General features: G+C 36.3%; 1 protein-coding gene across 2 annotated transcripts in view; it reads right to left on the reverse strand.

Moving 5' to 3' along the window:
• LOC131698735 (solute carrier family 12 member 2-like) overlaps positions 1-18,944 on the reverse strand; it is a 75,450-nt gene that overhangs the window by 21,553 nt on the left and 34,953 nt on the right. For both annotated transcript variants that reach the window (XM_058992367.1, XM_058992361.1), the window contains exons 5-14: positions 16,958-17,097; positions 16,447-16,557; positions 15,727-15,835; positions 14,999-15,126; positions 14,510-14,594; positions 13,651-13,805; positions 6,988-7,095; positions 6,300-6,423; positions 5,281-5,382; positions 3,977-4,132 (exon numbers count right to left, since the gene is read on the reverse strand). In XM_058992367.1, coding sequence (XP_058848350.1) covers positions 3,977-4,132; positions 5,281-5,382; positions 6,300-6,423; positions 6,988-7,095; positions 13,651-13,805; positions 14,510-14,594; positions 14,999-15,126; positions 15,727-15,835; positions 16,447-16,557; positions 16,958-17,097 — 1,218 coding nt within the window. The remainder of the gene's footprint in view (positions 1-3,976; positions 4,133-5,280; positions 5,383-6,299; positions 6,424-6,987; positions 7,096-13,650; positions 13,806-14,509; positions 14,595-14,998; positions 15,127-15,726; positions 15,836-16,446; positions 16,558-16,957; positions 17,098-18,944) is intronic.

Below are 18,944 nucleotides of genomic sequence, written 5' to 3' on the forward strand. Positions count from 1 at the left end.
ATCTGCTTTTCTTTTTCTTACACAGTATTTTAATTATTGCAGCTGGTGACAGATATTTTAACCCTGGAGGTGTAATAATCGAGATTTCAAATCTAAGATTTCAAAGTCAACAATCTCAAGTAAGAGTATGTCAGATGGCCATGTTATCCTGAGGGTCTGCAGTGCAGCCGTTCAGATCTGTGTTGTCCTCCGGCACTGTAGGTCTGGCGGCTTCACTGTGGATCCACAGTGCAAAAAATGACGGATTGGCAGGAACACGCTTCGGAGGACGCATGTTTCAGCCTCCGTTTCCCGAGTCGCCGGGGGGTTGCGTTGGTGAACCGGGATAAAAAATAATAATTGGGCATTTCAAATTGGGGAGAAAACCATTGACGATGACTAAATAAAAAAAATAAAAATAAATAAAAAAATAATAAGATAGCCATGTTACAACTACAGTATAAGTCTGAAAAAATGTTAAAAAGGCAATTGCCTCAGGTTTAGTATGCCACTGCCACTTTAATGCAGCCAACTTGGCATTCAACTGGGGCATTGTGTAAGAGGAATGGCATCTCAAATCTATAGGCTTGTAAACATGAAGGAATATGAATATATGAAATGGATGTCATCAGTATTAATGCGTCAGTGAAATAGTCTATGTTCATATATTACTATTTTTCTTTTAAGATACCCATGGTGGAACTTGAATACTATTAAGTAAAGAATATGAAGCCACTATCTCATGGCATTCAGAAATCCAAAAGTTACAATGAAGGTAGATTTTGATCTCAAATGGTTTAGATACTAGCAGTTGAAATAGCATCAATGGCGGTAACAAAAAGCACATACAGTAAGCTCATGGGGATACGTAATTGTTATAAAACTACCACTGATCTGTATATATGATATTTGATTATTTTCTTTAATCTAACATGCAAATGCGCAACTTGCATTGACAGCTCTGAAACAACTACTGTAGACAAATTAACATGTTCTGCTGTGTTTCTGCATTGTGTTATTTTATTAGTTAGTTGTGTATTTTAAATGTTTAGAATTCTTCATTTGCTTGTATATGTCTGCTATGTATTTTCATCTGCTATTTCTCTCTATATCCTTATTTTTCTATTTTATTTTTTCTTCTTATAAGAAATTTTTATTTTAATTGGGCATTTTAAGTCCCTTTGGGTCAAACAATTTAACAGCAAATCCTGGATTTTTTTCTGTATAATTCTGTGTAAATAAATATAAAACTATAAAAGAAGGGGCAACACTATTCCAGAACTAGGACAATGTTTTTTATGCTGGGTTGTTTTTTTATTAATAATAATAATAATAATAATAATAATAATAATAGACTACTACTATACAAATTTCAGTTATATAGCTCTCTCATGCAAGCATTCCAGGGCGCTTTACAAAATAAATATAAAAAAAGCCTGTGTCTTATATATAATCCAGAGACAAATAAACAGACCCAAACAAATACGTTTTCAAACAGGATTTAAAAGATTTGTGCTAGCATTCCTGATATGAATCGGGAGCAAGTTTCAAAGACAATGCCCTGGCTCTGACAGAGTTTTAATTATCAAGTGATAATAGATATATTTTATTTGTTTTATTTATTTTTATTATATATATATATATATATATATATATATATATATATATATATATAAAATAACAAATAATATATATCTATTTCACTTGAAAATTATAGCTCTCAACACAGTTCTCTCACAGCTTGAAAAACCTTGCAGATTGACTGCATAATGTTTCAACAGTGCAAATTCAAATACAGGACATATTCTTAGAAGATTCCAGAATGTGACACCTTGAACATGATAAACATACCAACAGGGCCTTGCATGAGTCATCGAGCACAGAAAGCACTGTGCTACCCGCTATTCTGCTGTTAATGGTGTGTATGTATGTATGTATGTATGTATGTATGACGAGTGATGACTAATGGGATCAGGTACATTTGTACAGGGGGCAGGCGTTGTATTAAGGGAAAAATAAACCAAAATGCCAGAATCCTATTTAATTACATGGGGTTTATAATTCATGTATAGCACGTAGTGAGGCTGAGACAGTTTGCTGACAGTGTAGCCCATCACAGGGACTTCCTAATTTATTCAATGATTAAGCTGCTGCATGTGAAAACACTTGATCTAAACCTTTAGATTTAGGTTTTCAAAGAGGGAACTAACCAGTTAAACAAAGAGTCGATTTTCAAATGCATGTAAACCAAGCCAATGAGATTCAAATTGTGTTTTATAGATCACAATTGTCCTGTGGTTGTCTTCAATTTCCCTGTTATTGATTGTGTTTCTTGGAATCCTTTCATTAGATATGCGACACCCACATTATAAAAGTTTTGTACAATTTAATTTGTTTTCTAATAATAAAACATTTATTGAAATGCAAATGCTGATCAACAATAAAAAAAAAAATTTAAAAAAAGGTGAGGCAGTGGCTATCTCCCAGTGGCCACATCCGATAGAAAATTGTAATTTCTGAAATTTCTGGCTTTTTAAAATATCAATAAAATCAAATGTTTGTATCAAATCATTTTAGAAATTAAGAAATCAAATTAAATAAACTGACCCCTCAACCGTATAAAGGCAAATACCCTTTATACGGTTGAGGGGTCAGTTTATCTACAGAAAAGAGTGTACTTGATAGTTATTGGTGAACTATATCAAGGTAACTTTTCAAACAAGCCATTTAATTCATGATGTAGTTTAGTTGCAGAATATCACAGTAATAAATCAATGTTGCACAGTAATTGTCTATTAACAGGTAAACATGACTTGTTATAAAACATTAATAAAATGTCCCAGAGGCAACATCTTTCCAAGTTAATTTGTAATACAAATAAAATTAATAATATTCTTCATTTGGGATTACAGAAGTTGCTGAAATTCAATAGAAATCTAATTGCCGATACCATGTGAATTCAATTATCTATCTATCTATCTATTTTGCTGTTTGCATAATGTAAAAAAAAACCTCTACATTAATTTCTCTATCTCTGTGAGAGAAAAGTCCATTTAAATTTGCCATGATATTCTATGTAACTGGGAACCTGTGGCAGGGTGCCCCACCCCTGCGCATATTTTGTGTGTTAATGTTGGTGTATATGTATTGGTGCACCGGATATAAAATGGGACTATGTAGCACAAGTGATTTAAAATATATAGTTGTATTTAGGCACGGGGATTGCACAATCACTTCATGTGCAGATAAAATGTGTAACAGTATGTGAGCACGGGGAGTGCATAAAATAGTTCACGTGCTGGGATTCAAGTGAATGGTTAATTAGTAATTGAATCCCAACACAGCTGTATATATAGAGAGTTTTCACGCACACAGGGTTGGGTGTTCGTGAGTGGAGAACGAGAGTGAAAGAGGGGAGGTAAAATCTAAAATATATACTTGTTTATTTAGTGTTTGTCCACCATTTGTTTGTCGGTCTATTTGTTTTGGCCCTTGTGCCCTTTTCTTTTGTGTTTTGTTAAGTCTGTTTGTTTGTTTGTTTAACCGTCCGTGTATTCGTTAATAAATACGGAGCACAGCCATTGCGACTCCGCTTCACCCCATATTCACTGTGTGTTTCTATTCCGGGTCTGACATCACCACTACATCCTTGTGACAGAACCAAATCACGATTGAAATGTAATAGTGAAGAGACCCCTATCTAGATCTCTCATTTCTATACTCCACTTAATGAATCAGGTGAATGGGCCAGTCTAGGATTTTACAATTGATAAGGCTTTTGAATCGGGTCTTTCTAATGTGGTCCAAGTTGATTATTCACAGATCTCAATCTCCTTTGCCTTTGAGTCAAGGTCCTTGAAGAATCTTTTGCTTACTAATGTGGAGTGAAATTTGGCGAGCATGTAAAGACAGGCAGACAGCCAGTTGCTTCCATCCCCATATTATTATAGTGGTAACTAAGCCCACTGATCATAACTAGTAGTATTTGCTTTCTTACCTGGTTTCTTATAGGTGACATAGATGTACAAGGCCAGGACAATGACGTACGTAACCAAGGCTGCCCACCAGTTAATGACAAACATCACAGCACAGCACATGATAGCTCCAACGAGTGAGACCCACATGTTGTAGTATTTGAATCCAGGGCGCCAACCTATAGACAACACAATCATAATTTGAAGTCAAACAGCAGTTGTTATACATGGAACATTACACACCAGTTTTAGTCATGAAGAAAAGTATAACCCCATAAAAAGCATTGTAGAGTTCAATCAATAATCTTTGACAACCTAATGCAAAATGTACAACAAATCTCCCTTTGACAGTAAATGATGGACATTTATGGATACCATGATAGCAAGAATGGAAAAAAAATGGGCAATACATGCACCCCCTCCAGTCATCACTGTGTTATCAAACTCTGATAACAATTGTTGCTTAAATATTGGCAGCAATTAGTTTACATTCACTTAAAAGAATAATACAGTACACAATAAATATCTGAAGCCATGAAGTAAATGTGCCCAGGTCCACAACGCATTGTTTGAAGTCAAGGTTAAGAAAGCAAAGATGATGAAAGAAGGAAGTCTTTTTGTCAAAATTAAATCCCCCCCACCCACTCCTCTCCATTTGTTTTTGCTGTAAACAATTCCTGCAACAGAACTTCTTTAGTGGTCTTTCCATTTTAACAATAGAATAGGGAGAGGTCATTTAGACAGGAATAGCTCCATTTCCACATTCAGCAGAGATTTGTATTGTGCTATTTTTAAAGCCAAATTAAATCACATTAAACGTATAGGCTAATTCTGCGCTTACATATTCATAGCAAAGTGCATATTGCAATGAGATGGAGAATAGCACCTTATATGGATTTTTTAGGTAATTAAACCTATTAATTATCCACTGCAGACATCACCATCCTCCAATATGTCCATGTGATGCATTTTCTTATGATGTATTATTTGTTTCAAAGAACCAAAAAGAAAAAAAACATAACCAACTAAAATGCAATAGAAAAAGTGCCACATACCAACAAACACACACAAAATAAGTTGTGTCTGTGTATATAGCTGTGCATCAATATCAGCCATTTTTTGCCAATTAATACTTAACTGTGCCCAGATATTCACATGATATTTCCAGTAAAGCTTTGCCTGTGTACCGTGTTCATCTCAAAATGAGTAAATTCTGGACCTGAATATCCTAAAATTACCGTCATCAGCTCTACCAGAGCTCTCTGTTCTCTTAGAGACCCACCGGGAGACTAGCTGGTGTGGTGAACCCATAAAGACAGTTTCTTACCTGGGGACTTTGCCAGAGAAGCATGGAACACAGTGAAGTTGATCAAGGCATAGGAGGCCAGGAAAAAGTTGGAAATGATGGGAGCGATGGTGTTTAACTCGGCTAGAAAAACAAAACAAAACAGTTACAATTCTGAACTTCATGTGAGGACTGCTTGTATACTGTACCTCAGATTACTGTGCTGCCCAAACACGGTCCTAGAGAGCCCCTATCCAGTAAATTTTGTAGGTCACCCTAAATCGCTAGTTTCTAAAGACTGGGAACACATGGAAGTTATAAAACCTGCTGGATAGGGGCTCTCCAGGACCGGGTTTGGGCAGCACTGTCCTAAAGAATGCATTGTCTTCAGTACGTTTTTTTTTTTCACAACTGGATAAGCGGTTCACTAGGTATATACTCTAATAAGTGACTCATGTAGACCGAGGCCTCTAGTTATCAATATTTATATATCATCTGCATATACCGGGTATACTAGCAGTATTATGAAAAGTGACTCATGTAGACTGAGGCCTCTAGTTATCAATATTTATATATCATCTGCAGAAAGCGGGTATACTAGCAGTATTATTCTGAGCAAGAAGCAAGGCACACTCTGCCAATCTGAAATCTAAATTTTAAAAAAGTAATCATCTGCCTAGGCAATGAAGATACCACCATAAAACGTCCAATTGCTTCATCTAAAAATTATTGTTCTTCAAATCACAGCACTGGTCTTTTGTTTCGTTTTTTTGCACACTAGAAATAAAGCATCTGAAACAGGTTCCTAAAACATTCTGTGATGATGGTAGGGAATTATTCCAAGAATATGTTTTTTTTGTTGTTGTTGTTATTATTATTATTATTATTATTATTATTATTATTATTATTATTATTATTATTATTATTATTATTAATAATTTTCTGGAAGGATGGTTAGGGTACGGAAAGGTTTTCTGACTGAAGTCGGTTCAAAAATCAGAAAAAAACAAAACAACCAGCAACTTTGCAATGCAAGGATACAGCGAGGAGTATGAACTAACCAATCAATATGAATCCCAGAGCAATCACAAAGGTGAGCATGTAGCCACGCAGCGGTTCATTGTTCTTGCCATATCCTTTTGCAAACACCTGAAGACTTGGGTAGATATTGTCCTTGCACAAAGCCTGGGTGGAAGAACAAAAAAGACTTTACGACATACTTCAGCAATACAAAATATGATTTTCAATATTTTCACTTTTGTATTCACATGGCATAAATGTTGTATACAAACATCTCCAGAACGTGTACGTGGAAGGCACAAGGTTGCAACTTGAAAGCAATGATATCTACATATTTACATTATGCTACAATTCTACTCAAATACTGTGCTCGCTGAACTACAACTAAATTAACTTCTGTAACAATGATAACTTTCTGGCAGGCTTTTTTTTTTCTTTTTTTAAATTAAACAATGCCCAAATATAGACATTATTCTCTTTTCTTTTTTGAAGATACCCATTGTTTTTACAGACGGTATGCTTGTTGGCTGTGTCTGAATGTCACATGACTGGAACTTTGTGCCAAGCAGGACTTACTTTTAAGCTCATTCACAATAACCGGTTTCAATTTAACCTTTAACAGACACATAGAGACAACATTATGTTTTTCATCAGTTGTCTGTTCCGGATATTCACAGGAAATAAAGCAAAGATTTTGGCACCCCTATTTACAAAGTGGACAGTTCGTACCTGAAAGACTTTGGGTGCGCTCACTAGAGAAGCCAAAGCTGAAGAAAGAGTGGCTGAAAAGATGCCTGCAGAAATGAGAGGTCCAAATCCTGACACCAAGCTCATTACCTAAAAAAGAACAGATACATTTCACCAAATCAGCACCAGACTAGCTGCTTCAAAATTGATCAGAAGGGAACTATGTCCTGGCATGACCACTTGACCCTGTGTTTTTAGAGACACCGTTTTCAAGAGCGCTCAGACTTGAGAACAGCGATCTCTTCCACCGATAAAAGTAAGACATGGAACAGGCCTGTCCATCTAATGTTAAAGGAGATAAAACAGCAGGTGTGAGTTGGCTATACACACACTGAATTTTCAGCTGCATGACAACAACATTTCCTTTGGCTTCACCTTCACATTTTTAAAAGAGAACTCATTTTAGCAGACAGGATTATGCACAAGCAGATTCGGGTTTCAGTCTGTCCGCTTTAGATGTGTCCTGGTTAGCTAGCATTCCCAAATCGCTAAATTGTTTATACCTTACAATTGAAGCATTGTATACTCATTTTAAGCACAGTACATATGCTGTGGGATATTGCATATAAATGATGTAAAAATGTAACCAGACCCCTTAGCCACTGATTTACATGTGTAATATGTACACAATTTTGACGTGATGGTTTTAAATTCAGTTCTGGATTACAACATTCGGTATAAAGCATACATTGAACATAAAATAAAACAGATTTTGCTCTAGTTTTCATTTTAAAAAGGAAAATACCTTTGCATCTCATTTACATGAGTTTCTGAAAAATGCAAGCCATTGCCTAACGCAAATTAATTAATTTACATGTACATCAACACCACAAATCCTTCCACATGATAAAAGGAACAGTCCAATTGTCACTAGTGGCACTTGTAGTAGACAACCTTGAAGTGCAGCTTATATTTCAGTGCAGTTCCATAACTTTAAACATTACAATGTTAGAATGTTATGGTAAATTGCTTTGCTTACACTTCTGCAAACACCATACAACAACTTCTAAGACTGAAGACATTTCACTCTGCAGATGACTGACTGTTTTCGTTCTCACGTACACGTTTCAGGAGCAGATTCATGTATTTGCATTAAATTTTTCTGAAATGGATTTGCTATGGGCAATATAGAATCGTATTAGTCTGCATGCCAGAGTGGTCAAGTTTGATTTAATAAACCTAGGGTAACTAAAGTCTTAATGTAGACAACCAACTGTTTTAAGGACCCTATTATTGAAAAACTCATAACAAGCCGATTTACTTTGAACCCATAACCTTCTGATGACCCTCTATAAATCATTTAAACAAAAACACAATGTTACACCAACAATGGGATTTTAAGATGTGCTAAACTGCTTCCCATACGCGTTCCTCTCCAGTAGCAGCATCGTTTGTGTTTAATTGCTCTAAGAAAAAAATAACCTTAGGAATTCAACACCGCAAAATGATAAAGATGCAGCTCTGCAGGGACCCTCAGCCTGAATGTCTTGTTTGAAGGGAGAAACCCCCTAATTGCAGTTTCCATTATCCAGTGTAACATCTGCTGTTAGCAGAAGTAAAAGCTCAGAGCCAGAAGAAAGTTGTGGCTTCCATTAGTACCATTTGAAATAATTAAAATAAAAAAAAAAAAAAAAAAATACTTTAGGGGTAGAAGACCAAAAAGAGTTACTGCCCAGAGTGACTATGTGATACTATTTCCAAATGTAATGAGGAAACTAAAACTTTAGTGATCAAATAAGCAATTCCTCAGTCAAGAAAGCAGTCACTACAGTGCCAATGCAAAGCAACACTGCAGAAGCCATGCGAGTCAACTTAATAACATTGGTTGAAAAGCCTGCTCTAAAGTAAATATGTTGGACTACACTTACACTTACTGTAACTGTGGCGTATGGTATGACCCACAACCTTCTAATCTCGATGTGGCATTTGTCCCTAGTGAAATAAATAGTAATAAAGTCCACAAAATGAACAGACTCCAGGGATCTTGTAAATGGCCAGCATTTACAAGATCATTCAGTGGCATCGCCATGAAAACAAATGTGTTTAAATGACAGCTGACTGCAATTTACTATGAATGAACAGCAGCAGCAGTTTACTGTGAGTAACCCTGGTATTGTGGAATACCTCTCCAATCCTTCTGCAGTCTATTTTTAGCATTCTTTTTCTCACTCTGTCTTTCTCTGAAAAGTCACTGCCGACACATCAATTCTACCTCATTGAAAATGTGCAGATTTGATCTCTTATCAATCTGTTAAATAGCGCATGATGTTTAAGTTTGGTAGTAGTACAGTTTAATCAATTTAGAATAAAAACCAATCCTAGAGTTGAACTCCGTAGCCACACAATAGGAGGCTATAAATAGGACCTAGTTAGTGTATACCAGTTATTTAGGTAGTTTGTCTTGGATCAGCCAAGGCCATTTTAGAAATATCTGTGCTGCTAGAATTGTGTTATCCATACATTGCATATGGGGAACATAAAACATAAAAGTATTGTATCCGTAGTTGTATTTATACCACATTTCAGGATCTGATTTATCAAGGTTTCCATTTAAAAAACACAGAAGAAAACAGTTTATACACCATTGGCTAATTTCATAGACATAGATTAGCACTAATCTTTGACTGCCTTACTTAATGTAACATTAGCCAAGATTAGTGGTAACTAGTGTTTGTGAAGCCTGCCAAATATTAACAAAAACATAGCAACGAATGTATGGTAGCGACGTTCAAATACTTCCTTCCTTAATATAATTAAGTGTACTACCCACTAACTTCACACATCACTCATTCATGTGACAGATGTATACAGTAGGTATTTGATAGAGATTTATAGGTATTTACCTACAATTCTTCATACAGTTTGTTTATCCTATTCGGTTTGTGTCAACATGATCTTTTTAGGTTTACCTACACAATGTGTTGGTGTTTTACTGCTGAGGCAGAGCACGCTGCAGTACAGATGGCCTAGAACACGTTCTACTGTAAAAGAGCCTCACAGAACAGGGCAATGACGTCCAAGTTGCTTCCAGAAGAAATATGTTTTGTGATTCAACTACAGTGACTGCTCTACAAATGCAGCTCCTGTGTCTCCTTGTGTTTCTACAGAGTGTTTTTTTTTTTTATATAGAACATGTAGTCAAAATCCCTGAAGTACAGACAAAAAAGTTGTATCCCTGAATTAGTGTCACGCAATAGTCAGGATATCCAGTCCATATGTTAGGGCTGAATCATCTTCAAAGCTGGCCATTAGGAGTGTTGGCATGTAAAACTGACATATGCGGCAAAACAAGGAAGGCCAACCCTTTTAATCTGATTGTGGCATGTCATTTAAGACAGAAGTCACTATCTTCAGAGCTGGTTATGAACATTATAAAGTTACATAAACTTTTTGATTTTGTCTTATGTGTTGTAATATAAACTGTGTAATAGAAGCATCGTCCATTACATTAACAACAACAACAGCAGCAGCAGGATATGGCCAATAGATGTTGCAAAGAATCCTGCAGCATGAAGCGCATTTAACATAACTGTATTCAAACTGATGTTTATTATTATTATTATTATTATTATTATTATTATTATTATTATTATTATTATTATTATTATTATTATTATTATTATTATTATTATTATTATTGAAGGTGCCCACTTGAACAACTCAGAGATGTACCCTACTTAGCTCAATCCAGACGGTTGTCATGCTGATGCGCTGGGGAGACCACACTGTGGTTGATCCCCAGAGCCAGCATCGCAGCCGTTGTGTGTGCTGATGCGCTGGGGAGGCAAAATAAGCTGATCCCTGGAGCCAGCATTACACTTCAGCCATTAAGACCAGGCAGAAGGATATCTACATCATCATATGGAAAGAAACGCAAATGGATGGAGATGCAGATGGATCACATTAGGCGCTTATCTTGGCGAGAGCCGAGTTCAAATCAGCATGAAGTTTAACATCTACTCTCATGTAATGGAAATCATGTTTCCAGTACTGAAAAAGGTTACACAAGTTTACAGATCTGAAGGGACTAAATGTATGTGTACTATATAGTATTTAAATATGTATCATGCACTTAAAACATCAATATATGTGATTTATTTATTTATTTTTAAATCATTACCTGAAAAAGACCCGGGTATTTGTGTATTTTACATGGCGGGTACCCGTGCTGACATCCATTTTATTGATTTATTTCAAATAGGGCACTTTATATATATATTCGTTAAATTTCTGCACAGCAAACATGTGTGGTTATAAGACTTTTTAAAACACATTCGAAAGGACACACGATTAAAAAAATAAATAAACACTGGCCGAATTGTTCTGCCAGTCATTCTCCATACTTATTGAGCTTTTAAGACAAGGATTTTTTTTTGTACGAAGCTACTTGTCAACATCCATGAAAATCTGCAGTCCTGCCCTTGTGTCTTTTAAACATGATATCAATGTCAGAAACGGGCAAAGCAACAGGCTGAGCAGTTCATGAATGCTTCCTTTCATGGCGTGGGCCTTACCTAATCTTGTGACTCAAAAACAAACAGCCATTATGTAAAAACCTCCTGCTAATTACCCTGCAATATGCGTCACCAAAGAACCGTACTTTCAAGCTCTATTCCCATTTTCTTTGGCTTTACATGTGCGCAAAGAATAATGTCAGCATTGACAAGTTACAAAGATGCCCACTGTTATTGTGCAAAGACAATTCAAAATTGCTTTTCAATTTTTTTTTTTTTCTGGACGCAACAAAATGTTGTACGTGGGATTCAAATAAGTTCCATCTCCGCATCAAATGACCTAATGAAAGAACACCCGCATTATAATAATAATAATAATAATAATAATAATAATAATAATAATAATAATAATAATAATAATATCAAAACACACACCACACAATACAAAGAAATAGAAACAAAGAATTGTTAATATGAAAACATAGAATACAACATTGGGCTGTATTCAAGAAAGCATCAGTGTGTTACACAATCTTATACATTATTTACAGGAAAGAGAGTCCTATTACGTGTTCATAGAACATCTGGACATGCTGACAGACCGATGCACTTACTTGAGATTCTACAGTGCATTAAGAAAGAGCTGTAAATATTTAGGATGACATATTATAGGTGAGGAGAGATAATAAAATATACAGAATATTAGTTGCTATTCCAATACTGAACCAATATCTCATCTATCTATAATATGGATAGCTAAAGCAAATCAAAGCACAAGGATGATTCACCCACTTCAAAAGGAATCTAGTTGCATCATCGTGACTTTGGCATTGTACGTTTATTAGCAAGCAATTAGGGAAATAAGTTTTACATACTGGCACTGGATTCAAGCAACACATCATGACCCAGAGCAACCAGGAGTTCAATTGAAATAATTTGGAATGCTCAATAACATGCATGCATACTGTTTTACTGGCTGCACCATTAGCACCTGCCGTATCTACAGTCCACCAGTTAAGTAAATCTCTTACACTCCCTTTTTGGCTGAGCAGGAGACTTGGTGCAAATGCATGGTTCTCGTTCTTTATTTATGAATCCTTATAAGGAGTTGAAGATAGTATAATAATAATAATAATAATAATAATAATAATAATAATAATAATAATAATAATAATAATAATCATAATAACACCTCATGCATAGTAATGCATTACTATTTTCTCAGTTGCTTCTCCTTAACTTAACCTTGAGCAAGTCAAGATGACATTCAGTGCACTTAGCTGAAAAGTTTAAGCAGCAACTGGCACCAGCTATGAGGAAGCTCTGATATCCCACCCCCTGCATACTGATAAGCTTAGGAAAACTCAAGGAAACATGTCTATTTTCACTATAGCTGGAGAAGACATGGACTAGTCGACTCTAGGTGTCTGGGTCTGGTAAGTTAATACTGTGGTTAAGTAGTTCATATTTACATATCCCCACATTTCCTTTCAAGCTACCCGACCACAGTGTTATAATGAAGGAACACTCTATTAGAATGCAGTACTTGCTGTTATCACCAAACATTTTTTGTTATATTTGACCATGAGTGAATAAACAATTTGAAACAAATGCTACCTGAAAAGCAGCTTTGTGTTTTGAAATGGCCTTTGCAAAATCTTCAGAACAATTCTGCTATAGAAACTACTGTAGGGATGCTGTAGGTGGGAACATGACGCTTTGAGATTTTGTCACTCATTGATTTAAACCAGATTAAAAAAGACTGGGAAAAAAACCTAAATGAAAACAACTAGGGCACTGGAAATCAGATGCTTTGCAATAATCATGGTCTCTTAAATGTAAGTAATAAAAGCCAATTTGGCTACTGCTATAAACAATGTTTTTAGAATATTAACAAGAAGTTGTTTTACTGAATTTAACAGATCTCAGAAACATTATTCTATGCACGTGTGCCAGAGTGCTCAATCACTGGCTGTGTCCGTCTCCTGCAAGCCTAGCAGAGAAAATAAACAAGTTGTCAAGATGTGTTCAACTTAAGATTTCATACACTTAATTGGTGTTGTAATTAGAGGGATTAAACCAAAGGTTCAAAAGGGAATGCTCATCAGTGCAATGATCCCTACGACGACTCAGAACCTGTATATTGTAAGACCTACAACCCCACCAAACTGTGTCTTTAACCCCATCCTACCTGGAAGTCGTTCTGGAGGCCGTATGCGCATTTTGTCATGCTTGTGCAGGAAGAGAAATCATAACCGGATTTACAAGCTGCTTGAGTGCAATTTGTAAGCGTTCCAACAATGGTACTATTAATATTCCCTGTGGCATCACGCACGATACAAGAACCTGGGAATCAAACACAGAGATAATTGGAGATGTATCAGCTTTTAGCAGTACATATAAAGCAGCATCAATAAAAAGTTGTGGACGATTTAGAATGAAAGGTAATCTTTTTGCAGCAACCAGTTTTCACTGAACCGGTAGCAGCCTAGATTTATAAAGGGGTGGAAGGAGACCTAAGGAAAATGTGGATTCATTTTTTAACGTCAGTGGTGACCACAGGAGTCCTGGGAATGGGCTGTGATGACTGAGATATGCTGCCTCATAACTACTTTTTCCTTGTTTTTGCAGGTTTTAACAGGATAAGCATAATGAGTGAACTAAGCACGGCAAATCCCTTGCTAAGCACTCTTGACACCTACTTACAGTGACAGGATCTATGATCAACAGTAAAATCGCCATATTTTTGCAGGGCACACAGCTTTAGGAGTACAGGCTTGAACCAGGAATAGAGGGCACAGCAAGCGATCACACTTAGTGTGATACAAGACGTTTCTGTCCTAAAAGAAGCTGGAACTACAGTAGCAGTTTGTGAAACTAAATCTAGTTAAAAAATGAATATCTGTTAGTTGCATTTTCTCTGTAACACACATGTCAAGGGTTCTTATGGGGCTCAATAGAAGAACAGAATGCCCTGGTGAAGAGAAATTCTACTTTCAATCACTCATCAGTTACCTGTAGATATACTGTACAATGAAACAGCAACATACCTGTAGAAAAAGCAATTCCAAGGTAAACGATAGTAGTTATCAAGATGGCTAACAGAGTTCCTCTTGGGATGGCTAACTGCGGATCCTGAAAAAACATTGAACACAGCTTCAGAATACATGGTGTAATCAGACAGTTTTTGGGCAACTTTTTTTAATTAAAAAAAAATAAATAAATAAAAATAAAAAAAAAGCTGAAAAATGGAGGTCAATTATTGTAAAGCATAAAAACATTTTGGCTAAATGTCTGTCTATATGAATGTAGCATACCAATAAATGTTTTTTTTAAATGTGAAACGCAAACTGCATAATACAGTACATGTAGCATATCTCAATCTACTCTGAAGTATGCACAACATCCTGTTAATGGCGAAAGCTGTTTTTATAGGGAGGAGGTGCTGTTTTGAGCAATTGTCATGGCACAAGGTAGAATTATTTGGATAGTGTTAAAAGTCCTCCTGCAGAAATTCCATTAAAATGAGCATTACCTACCGCAAGATCCCCAGAGATGTTCGCACCAGCAAGAATCCCCGTTGCAGCAGGGAAGAAAATGGCAAAGACAGAGAAGAAAGTCTCTCCGTCTCGAAAATCAGGACCCATGTTCTCCATCATTATTTCACCTACACACCAAAAAGGACATCGACTGAACTGTTATCCCTATCACCCAGAGCATCCCTCATAATAGACTACTGATAGAATTCAAAGGTAAGAGAGAGTGTATGCAAAGTTTACACCATTTATTTTTCTAAGGTTGTTACAAAACTAAACAAATAAGGTCAGTTATTTGTTTAATTTAGCAGACACCTTTATCCAAGGTGATTTACAGAGACTAGGGTGTGTGAACTATGCATCAGCTGCACAGTCACTTACCACAACATCTCACCCGAAAGTCGGTAAAGTGACTTGCTCAAGGTCACACAGTCAGTCAGTGAGTGACCCGGGATTTGAACCGGGGACCTCCTTCTTACAAGCCCTAACCACCGGACCACACAGCCTCCCAAACCATATCAACTCCCCATAAAAGCTTAGGAGAACTGAAGGTCAGTGGGCATCTCCTCCAATCCCACTGCCAAGCCAATTGACTCTTCACACCCAGGAGATTGACAGCGGATGTTGGCAAAGGCCAGCCTTGCAGATGTCAGTTTGAGCTGCAGTAGCGTAGCAAGTACCTGACAGCTGTGATTCACTAATCCAGTGATTACTGTAAAGATCTTGCATACCTTTGTATCCAAAGAATCCTTTGGATTCTTTAGACTCCATGGGGATAAATGATCCAATAACATAATTGAAAATGGCTGCTATCAGGATAACCAGCAGAACAAGTTGGGCCTTAAAAAAGAAAAAGAAGAGTTAAAATCAACTATAAAGATGCAATCTCTTCAATTTCATTACCTACATTATCTGTAGGCAGTCCAAGATTAACACTAAATAGTTGCATGACAAAACATACTGTGCAAGAGCCTATACAATGCAATCTGGTTTATATTTGCAAGATTAGGTCTACAACTCTAAAAACACTGTTGGCGATTTGGTGAAATTGTCGAACAATTGATTTGACTGAACAGCATACAATATATTGCCAATGTGGTAACATTCATAATGGAATATAAAGAACAAGCTGGAATGTGGTTTGTATGACTGTTCCATTAATTTGGTCCTCTACGGCACCTTTTCAAATACAAACCAACTGCAAATTTAGAAGTGTAAACATGTCAGCTAATTGACATTGACAGGCTACACAGGGTAAGTTTGTAAAATACTGGCTAAACACACATGCTAATGATAACTGGACAGGGCTGATGTTAATCTATGACTTACCTAATAGGCTCTACCATTATACAGTATCACACTAACCTCTGGTATACTCTATGGATTTATCTGCCATATATCAAGGCTCTGTTAGTATTAAGGTTAGGGGCTGGGATAGGACGGATTCTTACCTTAGACTCCCATTCCATTCCAGCTACTGAGATTCCAAGCAGCAAAATGATGGTGATAGTGCCAACGATTCGGATGTCATTGGTTTGATCAATCATGAGTAAATCACTTTCCTAGGGAAAAAATAGGTAGATAAAAAAAGGTTACATTTTCTATTTCTTTTTACCCCTTGTCATATTAGCAGCCCCTATTATTTGATGACATCAATTCATTTTACAAAGATATATTATAGATTAGATGAAACAGAGACAGCATGTTCGAAAAGTTCATTGCCATCTTGTCTCCAAAATAAAGAGCGACTTTTATTCTTAATCTAAGACTAAGGCAGGGGCTTTGTACAGTAAGATGTCAACTACTGCAACCTCAAACTATGAACTAAAAATCTTCTGGCTCCAGAGTTCATACCAGACCAGGTAAAGTGACGCTGGTAGGTGTTCCAATTCCCCAATTTCTATCCCCTCACCTTCATTCCAGCACCCTATCACAGTTTTTGCACATGCTTAACTATTTTACCTTCAGCATCTCCACAACGGTTTCCGCGAAGCCCACAACATACATGGCCACTGCTACTGCATTCGCAAAGGCAAATATGAGGCCGATTGACCCTCCAAACTCGGGTCCCAGACTTCTGGATATCAGGTAATACGCCCCTCCTGTACAAGCAAAACAGAATGACAGGTTTAACAGACCGCACCCTCCAAATGATTCTTTACAATTGTTTTATCTGTGTCATGCAAGACTGATGAGAAGGTAAGCAGAAGCACACCAGGTATATTCCAGAGCTGAAGAGTCCAGTCTTCTGGAAAACTGATGGTTTGATAACACTAATAATATAAAACCTGAAGAAGCTTACCAATGTGTGCAAGATGGTAATTGGAATAATTCAAAAGTAACATTTTTATGAAATGATCATCACTGTGTGCCTGTGGCAACAAATACATCCATTGTGAATCGATTGCTTTACAAAAAATACAAAAATTAAAAAATTAAAGAAATCATCCAAGAACAGTATTTCAATATAAAAATGAATACAATTGTGGGACGATATTTTAAAAGAATGTAGCACACATTTTAAAACCGGTCAGCAATGTAAGACTTTTTTTTTTTTTTTTTTTATGCAGTAGATTAACACGCACCACAGATCCCTTTCGGTTTTTTACATCTGTAAAGCCAAACATGAAGAGATCTGTAAGCTTTTTCTTTTTGGTTTACAGAACACACATAATCTACTTCTTTCAGCACAAATTTATTTGGGGGGAGGGAGGGGGTCGAATCTGCAAATAGCTGAAATTCCTAAAAGTATTAGTTTTTTGTGGGATTAAACGTGCACCACCAGATTTCTAGAATTACTTAAATTTTCCACACCTATCCACCACATTTTATAAGGATACATTGTTTCTGTTGAATCATGCTGGCTTTTCCTGCATAAAAGACTGACATGAAAGTGAGGTGCCACCTTAGGATCTGGTCACCTGGGTATGTACTTGTAGGTGTAAGAAAACTGATCAGTGGCTATTGGAAGTAGGCACAACAACAATAAAATCAAACTACTACAGTCTAATAAAACAATCAAGGAAACCTCTATCTGTTATTACTAATCATAACCCAACTTTCCTTAGGTGTTAATCCCAGTCTCTGACATTTACTGCCTAACTATCTTTGGGACAGGCCATTAAATCAGACATACATCAATTTCTTCTGTTATCTCCAGGAGCTTTTAGCAGTGTTTTAAAATCCTGCTCATCTGTACACAGGTAGGCAGAACATTCGAGTTAACACCAAGCAAGACAGCAAGTGATTTATCATAGACGAAAATTCAATGTGTTAAGAAAACGTGTTTTTTTTTTTTACCTTCAAGGCAATAAAATCAGTTTTATTTTTATTTGTATCCTAATTGCACAACTGTTGGACACGCTGCCTTGAGGCTGCAGAGTATGTGTTTCGATATGCAATCAGCGAAAACAGACATTACAAGTTGTATAAAGTAATAATGTCATGGTTAGTTCATTACACATCAGAGTACAATCTATTTTACAGCAGCTAAATACTATTCCAATTTACTTTTGTGGATTGATTAAACAAATTAGAAGCATTTATAAAAGATAGCTGCTCTTCTTCGGCTTCAGAATCCTTTTAAAATAAATACTGGGAGGAATTTCAAAAGCTAATTACAATAGAATTCTGGGAAATAAATCTAATAAATAAATAAATAAATAAGGTGACGATTTTTACAGCACATGATGAAATTCAAGTCCTGGGAGAGCTCACAATGTGCTGGCAGATCCAGATCTGTGCAAGGTTTCTATGACAAAACAACTTCAGGCGTACCACGGCTGAACTTGTTCGAAAGGCTTCCTGTTTATATTAAAATGTATGCTGACAGATGAAAGCCTATCCAGGTTTCATTTAGCCCAGCAGGTCTCATGATCATCTATAAAAAGACTATTTCGACATTAAATTACCAGTTCAAAAGTTCAGTTAAAGGAAAATGGTTAAAAAC

Source organism: Acipenser ruthenus, chromosome 2 (assembly GCF_902713425.1).
Source record: "Acipenser ruthenus chromosome 2, fAciRut3.2 maternal haplotype, whole genome shotgun sequence".
Taxonomy (NCBI): domain Eukaryota; kingdom Metazoa; phylum Chordata; class Actinopteri; order Acipenseriformes; family Acipenseridae; genus Acipenser; species Acipenser ruthenus.